Source organism: Mustela erminea, chromosome 16, assembly GCF_009829155.1.
Source record: "Mustela erminea isolate mMusErm1 chromosome 16, mMusErm1.Pri, whole genome shotgun sequence".
Lineage (NCBI taxonomy): Eukaryota > Metazoa > Chordata > Mammalia > Carnivora > Mustelidae > Mustela > Mustela erminea.
This window is the reverse complement of record NC_045629.1, coordinates 65,271,958-65,286,289: the sequence shown is the minus strand read 5'-3', so window position 1 is coordinate 65,286,289 and position 14,332 is coordinate 65,271,958. Positions and strand designations below refer to the sequence as shown.

General features: G+C 43.8%; 1 protein-coding gene across 1 annotated transcript; it reads right to left on the bottom strand.

Annotated features, from left to right (window-relative positions):
* Window positions 1–5,674: 5,674 nt before the first annotated feature.
* On the bottom strand, window positions 5,675–13,285 carry CCN3 (cellular communication network factor 3). Its single transcript, XM_032316561.1, has 5 exons — window positions 12,918–13,285; window positions 12,561–12,786; window positions 11,188–11,439; window positions 9,999–10,213; window positions 5,675–7,186 (listed from the first exon to the last, which is right to left on the bottom strand). The coding sequence occupies exons 1-5, from the start codon at window positions 12,987–12,989 to the stop codon at window positions 6,890–6,892; spliced, it is 1,062 nt and encodes a 353-aa protein (XP_032172452.1). The 5' UTR covers window positions 12,990–13,285; the 3' UTR covers window positions 5,675–6,889.
* Window positions 13,286–14,332: the final 1,047 nt, after the last annotated feature.

Here is a 14,332-nt window from a genome sequence, read left to right as displayed (position 1 = left end):
TTCAAACTCTTGGGAGGTGGTGGGAAGTCATGCTGCAGGCAGCCTGGTCTGCCTGGTCACAGCCGACGCCCCTGGGTGAGGCCTTACCTATCTGATCTATAAAATAGGACAATGGTACTTATCTTGTAACACTGTTATGAAGAAATGTTAGGTTGTAAAGATGATATTTATAAGTGCATGGCACATAGTATAGGTAGTCTGTAAGTCAATATGGATGGGATCACATAAGTTGGTGAATTCAATATCCTTCTTTTGTGTACATAGAAGTCCGGAAGCTACCCAAGTAAAGCATGGTTTTTTCCAAGTTCAGTGTTTCCCAATATGTTCTGGTACTTAATAATCTTGTAAATATTATTTCTCTTTTTCCTCTACTTTGTCCCTTTAAAAAATCTTGTATTTTAAATTATATATATTCTAAAATCAACATTTAAAATATTTCACTGTTCATGAAATTAAGATAAATCTCACATTTGAGGGTGTGTCCTAAGTGAATTGGCATAATTTTTATTTCTTTTTGTTACATAAATTAATAATACATCTTATAATTGATGGCATCTAAAATGAGATAAAATTGGAAATTATTGTTGTTACTACTAATTTGACTATGTGAAGTATGCAAGGAGATATGTGACTTCAGTGTAGACATTGTACATCATTCTGGGACATCAGATTCACCTGAAGATTTGGGTAGGAAAAGTTGAACACACTAACCAATTAGAAATCTTTAATGTTATTTTTTTTATATTTAACAAACATGGATATAGTAAAGAGAAATCAAGATTTACCTGAATTTTTCATTGAAAAATGTGGCATGCCATAGACACTTTGGCCTGAAATGCTGGATTTCTGCTGTAAGTGTTCATTACACTTAGCTGCTTGGAGTAATGTGAGAGAAAAATATGAGACACGCAATGAGAAGCAGTGGTGAGAAAATCAGACAAGGTCTCTGCTCTCATGGAACTTAGAGTCTAATAGGGGGACGGACTTGAAAGCTAATGACAGAGGTGTGGTGTTTTAGCTGCTGTGATAGTAATTGCTTTGAGATGCAGTTAATCAGGAAGGAGGGCATGGTCAGTTCTGTTCTGGGGTGGGGGGGGGGGAGGTGCCAGTCAGGAAGTCTTCTCAGAGAAGGTGAACTTAAAAGTAGATTCTTGAGCAAGGATATGGAGTTTGGGGAGATGACGGGGTCCATCCAACAGGATCCTTGTAGTCTTTGTCCCTTTCTTCTGGGGGCTGAGATGCTCTGCAAAGTGTCAGGGAAGATTCTCACTGCTGAGGTTTAGAAATTTTTAGAGGAACCAGAACTTGGATTTACTGACGTCTCCCCTGCCAAGGTCTTCCAAGGATCTTGTGGGTGGCCTTGCTTCAGCAGGACAAATCTGTGTCCGTTAGGAGCATAGTGACCTTTATTTAACCCACACAAAGAACTTTGTAACCTCTTTCAGACTTCTGAACCTCTGCTACAGGCAAAGCCTGCTTCTCAGATTTTGCTAATAAAATATAAATCCAAGCAACATCCTCGTCTTGGATTATAAAACATTTATTTCCAGGCTCCTTCCAGTAGAACGGGTGTTCAGTTCATTGTGTGAAATTCTGCCATTTGAATGGAACTATATCTTCTTTTGTAGTGCTCCCTGGGCTGAAATTCAGACCTTCAATTTCTTGTCCTAAGAACAGACACACATCTTTAGGAAGAGTGGGACAACAGTGACATCCTTACCCTTTGCACGTCCTGATTATCCACAGAACAGCTGGCTTAGTGAAACAGTAATTCACAGTCCTCAGCTGGATAGCTGCAGAGAATTCATCATTATTCAGAGTTCAGGAAGTGCCAGTAGTGTTATTGAAGTGGTAATTGAATTTGGTGGACCCTCTGTGGTCCAGACAGCATAGCACTGCCGGCGAGAGCCATGCGGTGTGGTTAAGATGAATACGTTTCCAACAATAATGAATCTTCAAACCAAGCTCGATAGCACACAGCCAAAAGGACATACTGTTTTGATAATTTGATTTATGATATTGAGCATTTTGGGTTGAAACCCATGCAGAAACATGACAATGTGTACCTACAGGAAGATCCTGGAAGAAAAATCCAGTCCTGCCTAGAAATCTCAGTCAAAAGTTCTATTGATAATCTCATCAAGCACAGATATGTATGTGACAAATTATTTCCTTGTGTAAAGACGTCCTTGCCACATTCTTGAACTGCATCCTTATGGGTTGGAAGAAAAATTCCCAAATAATTTTCAATGAAGTGTGCCTTATCACTAAAAAGCAATTAAGTGCTTTCAAAATTTCACATTCACAGAGTGATCTCAGCCATCTCACTCCTTTGCAATGTTGTTTCTAAAAGAGAACATTTCTAGTTTGGGAAAATAGCACAAAAATGAAAACTGTTGGAATTGTTTTGGTTGCTGAAAATACACTTGGCCTCATGGCTGCAGCGCTGAAGAAAGGAAAGATCTTTGGCTCTGAGCTCAGGCAGACCCTGAGTTTGAACCCTGGCTCCTTCATTTACTGTGTCCTTAATAGGCAATTAGCTTCCTTTATACTCTCTGTATTTCCCTGTAAAAATGAGGTCAGTAATATCTACCTCTGAATATGACAAGCAGAGAATAAGGGGCAAAGCTTCACTCTACTGGGTGTTTCTTATGATAAGGGCTGTCATTTGCCAACCTACTATGTGTCTGGCACAGTCAAATGCTTATGAGCACATATTATCTTACAACAATGTGTGGCTGATAAACAGGGTAACCACTTTGGCCCAGTTTTCCTAGGATTGTCTGATCTTACAACCAAAAGTCCTGAGTCCCAGCAACCCTCTCAATTCGGGACAAACGAAGGTGGATAATTGATCTATCAATATTATGGTCTCCTCTTACAGGTGTGGAAACTGAGGCTCAGAGTGTATGTGCAAATTACTCAGTATCCCATAGCTGGGAAAGAGTAGGCCTGGTATTCAAATCTAGGCTTGACTAAGTCCCAAACCTGCACTCTTTCTGCAGCCCTCAGCCCTGCTCAGTGAATGTTGCATTCCTTGCCATCTTACTAGAACATTCTGGACTTCACAGATATTTATAGATCAGATCATATTTTTTAAATGTCTTTAAATTGTCATTTCAGGACTGCATGCATTCATGTGTGTGTCTGGGTGGGCCTGAGAGTCGGGGATTGCTCTCCAAGAGACTGTGATCATGAAAATGATAGTTTAAAAGCCTAGCATTTATTTCAAAGAATGTTCTATCTATTGTCCATTCATTCATTTTGTCCATTCATTCATTTATTCATTCATGTGTTCAACGGGTATATAGTGAAGTTTTACTGTGTGCCAGATACTGGGGCAGATACAAAGAAGATTAAGATGCTGGCTTTGAGATGCTCAATGTAACGGAATTTAAAGAATGGGTTGTTAAATACTGTGACACGGTGGGGAAAGCCCTCCATCATTCCCACATCCCCTGGCACACTCAAGCCCAGCAAATTTTCTCTAATGAAGCGCCAAGCTTATTCCCGATGCTAGTTTTTTTTTTTTTTTTTTTTTCTTTTTTTTTTTTTTTTTTTTTTTGCATTAGCTGTTACTTCTGTCCAGAAGATTCTTTCTCCTAATCTTGGTCATTCGGATCTAGGAAGAAATGTGACCTCTTTAGAAAGAGCTTCCTTGACCACCTCCAGCTAAAATGACCACCAAGAAATTCTCTGTTAGATTGCCCTGTTTTGATGATCTTCATAGGGTTTATTTATCACTATTTGATATTTCTTTTCATTGATCCTTTACTTGCTTTTTGCCTGCTTTTGCCAACAGAGAAAGAGTGTAAATTCCAGGAAAGAGAGGTGGCTTGTTTATTTTATCGTTTGTTTTACTTTCCCAGAGCTTAAAACAATACCAGGCACCCAGAAGCAGTCAGTAAGTGTTTTTGAATGAACAAAATGAATGAATTAGCAAGTGTTTCAGATGCTGGAAGGGGCAGCCAGCTCAACATGAATGAGCAGAGGTATGCTTGAAGGGATATCTGAATTTAGCCTTATCCTTTTATCCCCCCTGCTTTTAAAGTAGTACGTTCTAAATTAGAAAAAAAAAAAAGAAAAGAAAAAGATAAAGAAATCACGAACAACAACAAAAAGGTCCAATTTGGCATAACACTATCATACTTTATTTTATATTGTCTCCTAGTTCTCTTTACATTTGTGTTCAGAGATACTTTTGAACAAAAACAAATCACTTTTCCCACAGTTCTAAACTTTCTGTGGTAGGTTAGTATTTTTTTATATTTTCATTTTAAAGATAGCTTTTTTCTTCATTATAATGGCAGGACTGGATTTATCGAGCCAAATCTATATTGTCGGGCCTTCAGATAGTCCCATTTTGCCATTGTGAACAATACTGGACTGAACAGCCTCACAGAGAGATTATTTTTGCATGAATTCATGTGATATCTTGAAGTAGAAACAAAAGGACTTTGATTTGAGTTCGCAATCCACCAGTTTCTTTTAACCCTTTGTTTAAAAAAGTTTAAGTTTCCTCATGTGTAAAATGAGGAGGAGTGTTCTTCACAGGGCCATTGGGCAAATTAGATGTTGTTAATGAAGGTAATGTGTTCTGCAAATAAGTGTGCAATAAATGTTAACTGTCCTTAATAATGTTCTTTGATTAAAATCTAGAAATCAAATTGGCTTTCCAATTTATCATAAGGGACAAATACAAACTTGCTAAATAGATGGGTCAGGCAGGAAGCTACAGGTAGTAGAAATGAAGTTGGGGATAAGAGGACAAGATTTTTTTTTTTTTTTTTTTAATGTGGAAGAACTATAAACCCACTGAATGAACAAGAAACTTAAATATAAAGCCTATATTAACTTTGACCCTCACATTGCCCAAATGGCAGCCCTATTCACTGCTGGGCTCTGCATTGCCTCTGGAAATATGCTTTTCTAAGCACACAGTGAAGAGTAGGTTGATCAAGATAATGCTGGTGGTTTAAGCCGGGTAATTGGGAGGATGGAGAGCAATTTAAAACCAGGGAGACAAGTTTTGCTTGGTCCACATTCAATTTTTAATACATAAATGTGTCTAGCAGGTTGTCCAGAAAAACGTATCAGACCTCAAGATGTGGGCTTGAGTAAGCAGTGTGGGGACTATCTGAGGCCTTGGCAATAGAGATCATCTAACTCAGAACTATCTTTTGTTTCCCTTCTGATAAGAAATTGTAAGCTCATCTAAAAATATCCACCTTGTTTTCAATAGATGCTGTCGCTTGGTGTCTGATTTAATTTGTAAATTTTAATTTTATTTGTATTTCTTTTTTATATGGAAGTAGAATTAACATAAAGTGTTATATTAGTTTCAGGTGTACAATATAATGAGACAACAATTCTATACATCACTTACTGCTCATCTCAAGAAGTGTACTCTTATTCCCCTCACTCTATTTCATGCACTTCCTACTCACCTTCCCACTGAAAACCACCAGTTTGTTCTCTGTATTTAAGAGTCTGGTTTCTTTTGTTTGTCTTTTTTCCTTTGTTTTGTTTCTTAGATTCCCCATATGAGTGAAACTATATGGCATTTGTCTTTCTCTGTCTCACTTATTTCACTTAGCATTATACTCTCTAGATCCATCCGTTATTTATATTTTCAATAAGCAACTCATAAGCACATAAGTAATGGCAGTCACACTTTGATAAAATCATGTTTATTTAGTGAGGTCTGACAAACAGAGAAAGTAAAAAGAATTTTTTTTTTAAATGTATAACTTATATATAAATACTTTAAAAGAGAAAAGCTGAACACATGTGGTGACAAAAGAATGTATACATTTAAGTTTGCAGCCTATCTTGTAGCCTGACAAATTAGATACACATATGTATACACATATATCTTGTTCGTGAGTTTGTGTAATTAGGGCCCAACGATAAGTTCTGGGTATGTCTACCATCATTCTGAACTCCCATAAAATTTTTGGTATTTTTCCACCACAGTCATGTTGATTTGTCCTTCTTTCTCAGAATCTAAGACCAGCACACTTGAAAGTCATCAAAGGTTGTAATCAGGTGCTTTGGGCCCCAGTTTACTCATCAGTAAGGTAAAGAAAATCTCTGCTGACGTGTTCTGCCTCTTCTGAGTGAAAAAGCAGTGAGTCCCACTAGCCTCCAGCATATAGAAATGTATGAGGGCTGAGAGGTGGGCCATCTCTGTATGAGGGGGAGTTTTCTGTTTGGTTTCTTTCTTTGGCAAGGAGTCTACTGTCTCCAATGGAACAAGTTTATAACACCAGTCCACTTAACTAACAAATATTCCACTCCTGTAGATACATCTTGTTTCTTAGTATGCAACACAACAGAAGACTAACAGTCTCTGGCTTTCAAACTGAAGAGCTACACATTTCCTCAGATCTTGAACTTGGAAGTTGAGAGTTGAGCCACTCAAAAAGAGAGTTCAACAGAAACCCCATCAAGTCAAACCTCACTATATGGCAAAATATTCATATGACAACATGTTCAGTATGATATTGAACCTCATTGTGATGTTCATGACTGACATTTTCTTGATATTGCACTAGTGTATAACAAAATAAGATGAGTGTAATGTGATAGTCTACACAGTAAAACATGTATCTTATTTCTTAAATTTATACAAATTTTTGTTTGTAGTAAATACCACAGAAAAGTAAGTCATCCCTAAGTACTATCCTGAGCTTACCTTGATTTCAAGTTTACAGTTAATCATATCTTTAATTAAAAAAAAAAGACAGATATAACTGACCGCATATGACCACAGAAAATACATAAGATTCAGGGGTAAAATAATAATTCTTCCTAATTTTTCTTATATTCATTTGATGGTGGGTAGCTACAGTTTGCCTCTGTAGGTATGCTTCTCAAGGATTACATGTTACATTTCCCCTCTGCTGGTGTTTGGCTTTAACTCTTGGAGGAAGGCCTCGTGGTTATGAGGACAGTTGCTGTGACAGGTGCAGGTCCCGATGACCATCACTGGTTTCTTGATGATCTGCCCTGGGGAGCACTGGAACTCCACCTGGATGGTTTTGGTGTTGTGGGGGGTGCAGCATCGGCCATCACTACAGACCCCACAGAACCTGGGCTTGTAGGTGTGGAGGCTGGTGCAGTTCTTGAATTGCAGGTGGATGGCTTTGAGTGACTTCGTGGTGCGGAGACACTTCTTTCCTTTCTAAGAAAGAAGAAAAAGCAGATTCATGGAATGGCTACCATTTCTCCAAAGAACCATTTTAGGGATATGGAGTAAATTGCTAGCTGCCTAACCGTTATCCATTGTTCTTCTTTGTTAACATGACATTATTGTGTTAGGACAATTTGGTCAGCAGAATATCTGAGTGCTTGCGATGGCTTTGTGATCAAGTTCTGGCCAATGATACATAAACCAAGGGATTCTGGGAAATTCTTTGACCTTCAGACAGGTACAGTTCTTTATTGCTTCCTGAATTCACTATCTTCCTGCCTAGAATGTGGAAACCATGCCTACAGGTACATAACCATCCTTTGACGTGGCGATAAGCATGAGAGTGAAAGTGTATATGAAGAAATCTATTTTTTCAAGGCACTGAAACAGACTTTGATGTTGTTATAGCCAATGCATTCTTAGGCATTATAAAAAGAAATGGAATATACCTGGCAGCATTGCACACCTCCTAATGCTTCAAATACTTCAAATACTTTTCAGACATTAACTCACTTAACGTTACTAACATTCAGTCCTACAAGGATCAATTATTCATGTAAAGAACAACTGTACAAGCTTCACAGATGAGTAAATGGAGTCTCAAAGACCTAAAGTCACCAGAAACATCAAGTTACTGAACATCTGACACAAGCCCATGTCTTCTATTACTATAACCTCAGGAACATCTAAGATAATGGGATTTAAGGTTATTTTCCATGAAGGCAGGGTAAGTGAAGAATTTATTCAATTTCCATTAGTAATGGCTGATGAGGAACCCTCATACAGATTCAGCACAACACTGACTCTATGTTTATTTCCCGCTCAGATTTCTTCACCTACTAAAATTGCAATAATTCTCTTCTGCTTTTCACTTTCCTAGGCACAGCCCACAGCTGTGAAGTGATGAGGCTTGGGATTCTCTTAAATCTGTGCCTCTCAAACGTTACATCAGAATCTTCTAGAAGGTCTGCTAAAACAGAAAGTGTTGGGCATTACACCCAGAGTTTCTGATTCAATGGGTCTGATGTGGGTCCCAATAATTTGCTTTTCCAACAGGTTCTTAGATGATGCTGCTGGTCTAGGGAGCCACACTTTGAGAAGCACCAGCCCATTTTAAAGCATCTCTTGTTGATAGGAAGTAATGATTATTATGCTGTTATTTCCCTAGCTTCCAAATAGATTTTGGAACCTTTATGAAATGTATGTATCTTAAATATAATATCTCCCAATATAAAACTGGGTGCAAGTTATACAAACAAATAAAAATTTTGGCAAAAGAAACAATAGAAAAAAAAAGTTTTGGAGGCATGACATGGAAAAGCCTTATTTAATAAAGAAGTGTGTCCTTGACAATGTTAAAGGTCCTTTGTTTCTTCCTTTTTGATATTTAATGTGTAACATACGTTCTTGCCAATGTCCTCACAAAGGTACAAGGTCAGCCACATCTGTGTGTGTGTGGAGGGGGGAGAGAGAAACAGAGACAGGAACAGACACAGGGAGAGAGAGACAGAGAGAGGCAGCTTTGTGGGTGAACCCACATGGGATGTGTGAAACCACACATCCCATGCAGATTGCAATTCCCCTAAGTGGAGGAAAGGGCAGCTTCTAGCATATAATTTTAGGGATGTTTCTATGTGTTCTTTCAAAATTGGTGGAAGAAATATAAATTAGGATGGACCCCCCCCCAAAATCATATAGCTATGTAGCCGTATAACTAATATGATTGCTGGAGACTTCTTTGAGCGATAAACAGAAATGATGCCTAATGCTAACAGAGTCATCTCTTCCCAGCCACTTTGTGAATTCATTCTATTTAATCCTCCATGACAACTTTGAGGTAGGTACTGTCAATGGCCTCATTCTATGGGGGAAGGAATTGAGGCTTAGAGGTTAAGAAAATTCATCCAGATCCCACAGCTACTTCCTGTAGTGTAAGCCAGGAGTTAGGCTGTCTGGCTCCAAAGTCGTACCCTTAGGTATTAGGTGATATGGTGTAGAGATATGTAAATCATTCATTGTTAGATACTTTTTGGCTTTAGGGTTGTACAAACTTCCATATAATGGTCAGTTTGGGTATTGCATTTTCTGATCTATGGCTCGGGGAGGAAGCCTGTGATGTCATCAGGAACCAATCAGAGCTTCTGATCCGCATGCCTTATGGTCAGTGTTAACACACTGAGTTGATTCACTTCCAGCAAAAAAGGAAAGAAATGTGCTATTTTATTTGGCACATATCGCCTTTTGCTGGCAAATGTACTATTCCCCCTAGACTTTTTGAAGCACTGAAAATAATTCCCAGACACCAATTCATTTACCCATCAACAACTGTTTATCAGGTGCACAGCAGGGACCAGGTAGGATGTTGGGGACGGAGGCTTGAGTGCAGAAGAGTCCAGTTCTACCCTGTGCTTCCTACAGATGGAGCCTAAGGGGTGTAAAATACGGAGGTCAGAAGCGACCACTTTCAAATCAACTGAGCTTGGCAAGCAAGAGGCCAGTTTTTTCCAGGAATGGGAGGAGATTTGCCAGACCTTCTCATCTGGGGACACTTCTATTGCCGGCTTCTCCCTCTGCCGCTAGACCTGCTGTGAGTTGCTTGGATATTTCAATATATGAAAGAGGAAAAATAAAAGAAGGTAAACTCCCTCACTGCAGGAACCACTTCCCCTTTTTTTTCTGGGCTTCACTCCCAGCTAGAGCTGGCCTCTGTGTCGACTAGTGTCAGGGAGACTTTCTAGAGCCCAAGACACCCAGGAGGCAAAGCTGCTTCCTCTGGGTCGGGAGGCTGCCCACACGTTCTTACCTTATCTGTGGGCTGCTTGGGCTCTTGCTCACAGGGTCGCACAATGCAGAGCCGAGTCTGCTTCACCATTTCACACTGTGGGTTCCTGTTGGTGACCCGGGTGGAAAAACCCATGCCACAGCTCTTGGAACATGCGCTCCACTCTGTGGTCTGTTCAATGCAGTTGATGCTGGAGTCGGAGACCGCAACTCCTAGCGTGGCTTCTGTCCTGTAGGCTACGGGAGGGACCAACAGAGGTGGCCATATTGAGTAAAACATGCGGATTGTGGAAGAATGCTTTCAACCATCCTTGGAAAGGGGGTCTCATTCAATTCTGTACCTACTAAACCCGGGTGCTCTCAGAAGCGGATCTCTGTTTATAAACCCTAAAGAGGAGCCACAATGCCGGCACGTTCTGGGCCTTCCAGAAAGGTCTAGGGGATGACTCTCCAACTTGTCCTGAACTAGCTTAGGAGGCCCTGTTTTTAAGAAACCTAGCAGTTTGAAGAACATAGAACAGGATAGCATCAACAACCATCCCGTCAGCTGTCATGTTCTCAACATGGGATATAGACACTTGGACTTTGATTACAAACATTTCTTTCTCAACACTTAATAGGTATGGCTTGGGGGCACTTCTACATGGAAGTGTAGGCATGTTTGATCCGCAAGGCATGTTTGATAATGTCTGACCTCAGAAAACCTGCCAAGTCTGTGTACTGTCATCCTAAATCTGGCATTTAGGATGTAAATCTGGCTAATTCAGTATCTGGCTGATATTGGCTCTTGAATTTTTTTTTTTCAAAAAAAAAATTTCCTTTAGAAGATAAAGCACAAAGAGAAGCAAAACAAAGCTCCTTGACCCTTCCTAGAGCGTCTGGAAAGGTGGCATTTCTCTGGGACACCTGTCCAGGGAAAAGCAGCATTCTTTAGAGAGGCTGGTCATGCAGTAAGACAAAATCAGTCCCCTTGCTCAAAAGAACCACTGAACGCAGCAGGTTCTCTTTCGGAGAAACCGTGCGCCTACTTCAATGACTTGGCAAGGATTCACACACACGTGATGTGTTTGATCTCAGTGGGCAATCCGGAATCCACCACTGGATGGCCAGAAACCGAGGCGTTTCTCATGGAGAATCCAAAAAAGCACACATGCTTCCTGCCCGCCTTTCCCCTGTGCGGTGCTGACTTTCAGGTATCCTGAGTTTCTTACCTGGAAGGGCGAGGCCTCCCAACTCCCCCTTCTCATTTGAGTCACAGATCCACTTTTCACAGCACTCCCCCGGCACTTCAACTTTTCTGGGAGCTGGGCAGTCGGGCTGGGGCAGGAGCAGGTCCTCTCCGCAGCGGGGCACACAGCCAATCTGCCCATCTCTGCAGGCACACTGGTATTTGCAGCTGGGCTGAAAGGTCTCCCCGCTTTGGTAAATGACCCCATCAAACACACAGTTGTCTCCTTCTACCGCTAGAGCATCAGGGAAGCAAGGCAGAGACAAAAATCAAGAACAGAGTGTGATGGAGAAGCTATACAAGCTACACGCAAACCCAGGTGCCCCTTTTTTTCTCTTTGAAGCTATCTGTTTCTTCTCTCTCTGGCAGGGATATATCCCCATGGAGGCCTCCCACAGCTAGAAGAAACCTTGAAGACCATCCAATGCTGCCACTGGTTTTTTGTTTTGTTTTTGTTTTTGTCTTTTTTTTCCCCCACAGATGAGGCAGGGAGTGCACCACTGAGGAGTGACAGTCCCAAGGTGCCACGGCTGTTGTTCCCAATCATAAAGTCGGTTTGCTAGACCTTCCTTCAATTCTCCTACTCCAGCAGCTTAGAATTAGAAAGAAAAAGGTGCACGTCGAACTCTCCAAATAGGTTAACTGGTCAAATCGGGAAGAGAGGTAGGATTCCTTGGCATTCCGGCACAATAAATCATCACTAACTCAGGGAATAAAGTAAAAGCCTATTCCAAGCCCTCTTATGCGGGTGCGTGGGGGGGGGGGAGGTGGGGACAGCCTCCAACTAAATGGTGCACCAGGTGGAAAAATGACCCCCCAATCAGTGTCACCAGCCTGAATTGGTTAGTTGCCTGCGCTTTATTTTATTCACAGTCCAAACTGGGCTGACAGAGTGGTCTCAGGAGACCAAAGGCTGCTTTAGCTCAAATAGGACCATTTCAGGTGTGAAAACAAACCTGATGGGCGGCAGGTGGGGGAAACTGTGAGCTTGTGAGTCAGCGCAAGATTCCATTGCCCCCAAGCATCCCCTTGGAAATGTCCAAAGGAAATTATTTCACAGGCCCTAAACTCTGCTCTGCTCCCCGCCTAGGATACCTAGATTCCACTGTAAGGAGGCAAGCGATGAATGCTTCTCAACTTTTTCCTCAGTTTTCCCCTCCAGCTTCCCCAAACCTGGAAGCACCCCCTTCCCCACCCTTCCGCAGACCGTGCCTAGCGCCCAGTAGACTCTCCACAAACATCACTCCCAGCAGCATCCCCGTTGTTACTTGCAAGTTACCCTCTGGGAAGGGGAGAAGGGGAGGAAAGGGGCCTCGGGCGGGAGCCGAGGGCCGTGAGCGCAGGGGCCCGGATTACCCATGCAGATGCCGGTTCCCGCGCTGGGGTCCGCTCTGCGGTCGCAGAAGAGGCCGCGGCTCTCCTCGCACGGCTCCAGCAGGGAGCAGCTCTCGCCGCGCTGGCGGGCGCACACCAGACAGCAGGAGCAGTCGTCCAGAACGGCTCGCACCCCGGGGGCGCAGGTTGGCGGCGTCTTGGGACACCGGGCAGGGCACTGGGTGGGACAGCGCTGGGTGGCAGCGACCTGGCGCGAGCGGGACAAGAAGGAGAAAGCTCTCAGCGGGGACGACCGAAGGCGGAGCGACCCGAGCGCCCGGGCAGGGGCCGCCCCGGAGGGCAAAGTAGCCAGAGGCACCTGAGGGGTGCGCCACTCACCTGCCCCAGGACCTGGAGCAGCAGGAAGGCCAGGCCGATGCACCGCTTGGGCAGACTCTGCACGCTCTGCATGGTCAGGCTTTCCCCTCCGGCGTGGACGGAACAAGACCGGGCGCCCCAGATCCACCCCGCTGGCCCCGCTGCAGGTCGGGCGCCCGCCTCTGCTCCCCGGCGGCACCGGCTTAGGTTTTATAGCGCGCTCGCGGGACGCGCTCGAGCCGGTTGGCTGCAGGGCAGGCAGGAGGAGGGGGGACCGGCTGGGTGGGGAATGGAACGAACCCCGGGGTTGCCATGGCAATTGGCCGTGGGTGCCGCTCTCCTTAGGGCGCGGCCCTGGGGCCTGCGTGTGCCTGTGTGTGGCGACTGGCTTTTCCCGGAGCGCCGGGAGGGGCAGGGTGGAGTCGCGCGGCCGGGACCCGGGGCTCGCTCGAGCGCGTGGGAAGGAAACGCCCGTTTCCTCCTGGAAGCCGCTCGGCCTTCCCCCGGGACCGAGACACCGGCACTCCCCCAGCCCCGCGCTGCGAGCCGGCCCTTCCAGGCAGGCCTGCAAACGTGGGGCTCGCCTCGAGGGGTGCCTGCAGTCTGGGGCCATCCGCGGGGGGTTGGCGAGCGGCCCAGCGGGTTAGTCATAAGGGAAGCACATGCAAGTTTGTCACCCTTTAGGGCGCTCTTTGAATGTGTGGAGGGGAGAGGGGAGGAATGGAGGGAAGCAGAAAGAGAGAAGAAAGAAAGTGGAGGGGGAAAGCAAGAAAAGAGAAGACAAAGGCAAAGCAAAGCATCCCGGCCCCGTTAGGATGAGGGATGCTACTGGCCCAACGGGGCAAAAAGTTCCTTCGATTCGAATCATTCCAAGATCCCACTGATTCTTAACCCTCACTCCTCCTCCCGATTCTGCAGGCTTGGAAGAAATAAATTGAAAACATAATAAAATCAGAGCATAAAGCCCGAAGTAAATACAAGCTTTCTTCCTGATAGAAGAAAGTCTTGAAACACCTGTTGCATCAGGCCTACCCTAAATCAGCGCGTGTCAAAACCCAGGAGCCCTTGAGAGTTGGTGAGACAGGTTCAGCTCAGCCACTGTCCAAACCTCAGTGAGTTAGGGAGGGGGGAAGGACGGGTTTGGTTTACTTGGCCGACCCCTCCAGCAAATCACGTCTCTCTCCCACCTGGCATCCGCCTTTTAAAAAAGGGCTGCTTCTGGGGCGCCTGGGTGGCTCAGTGGGTTAAGCCCCTGCCTTCGGCTCAGGTCATGATCTCAGGGTCCTGGGATTGAGTCCCGCATGGGGCTCTCTGCTTGGCAGGGAGCCTGCTTCCTTCTCTCTCTCTCTGCCTGCCTCTCCAACTACTTGTGATTTCTCTCTGTCAAATAAATAAATAAAATCTTTAAAAAAAAAAAAAAAAAGGGCTGCTTCCAA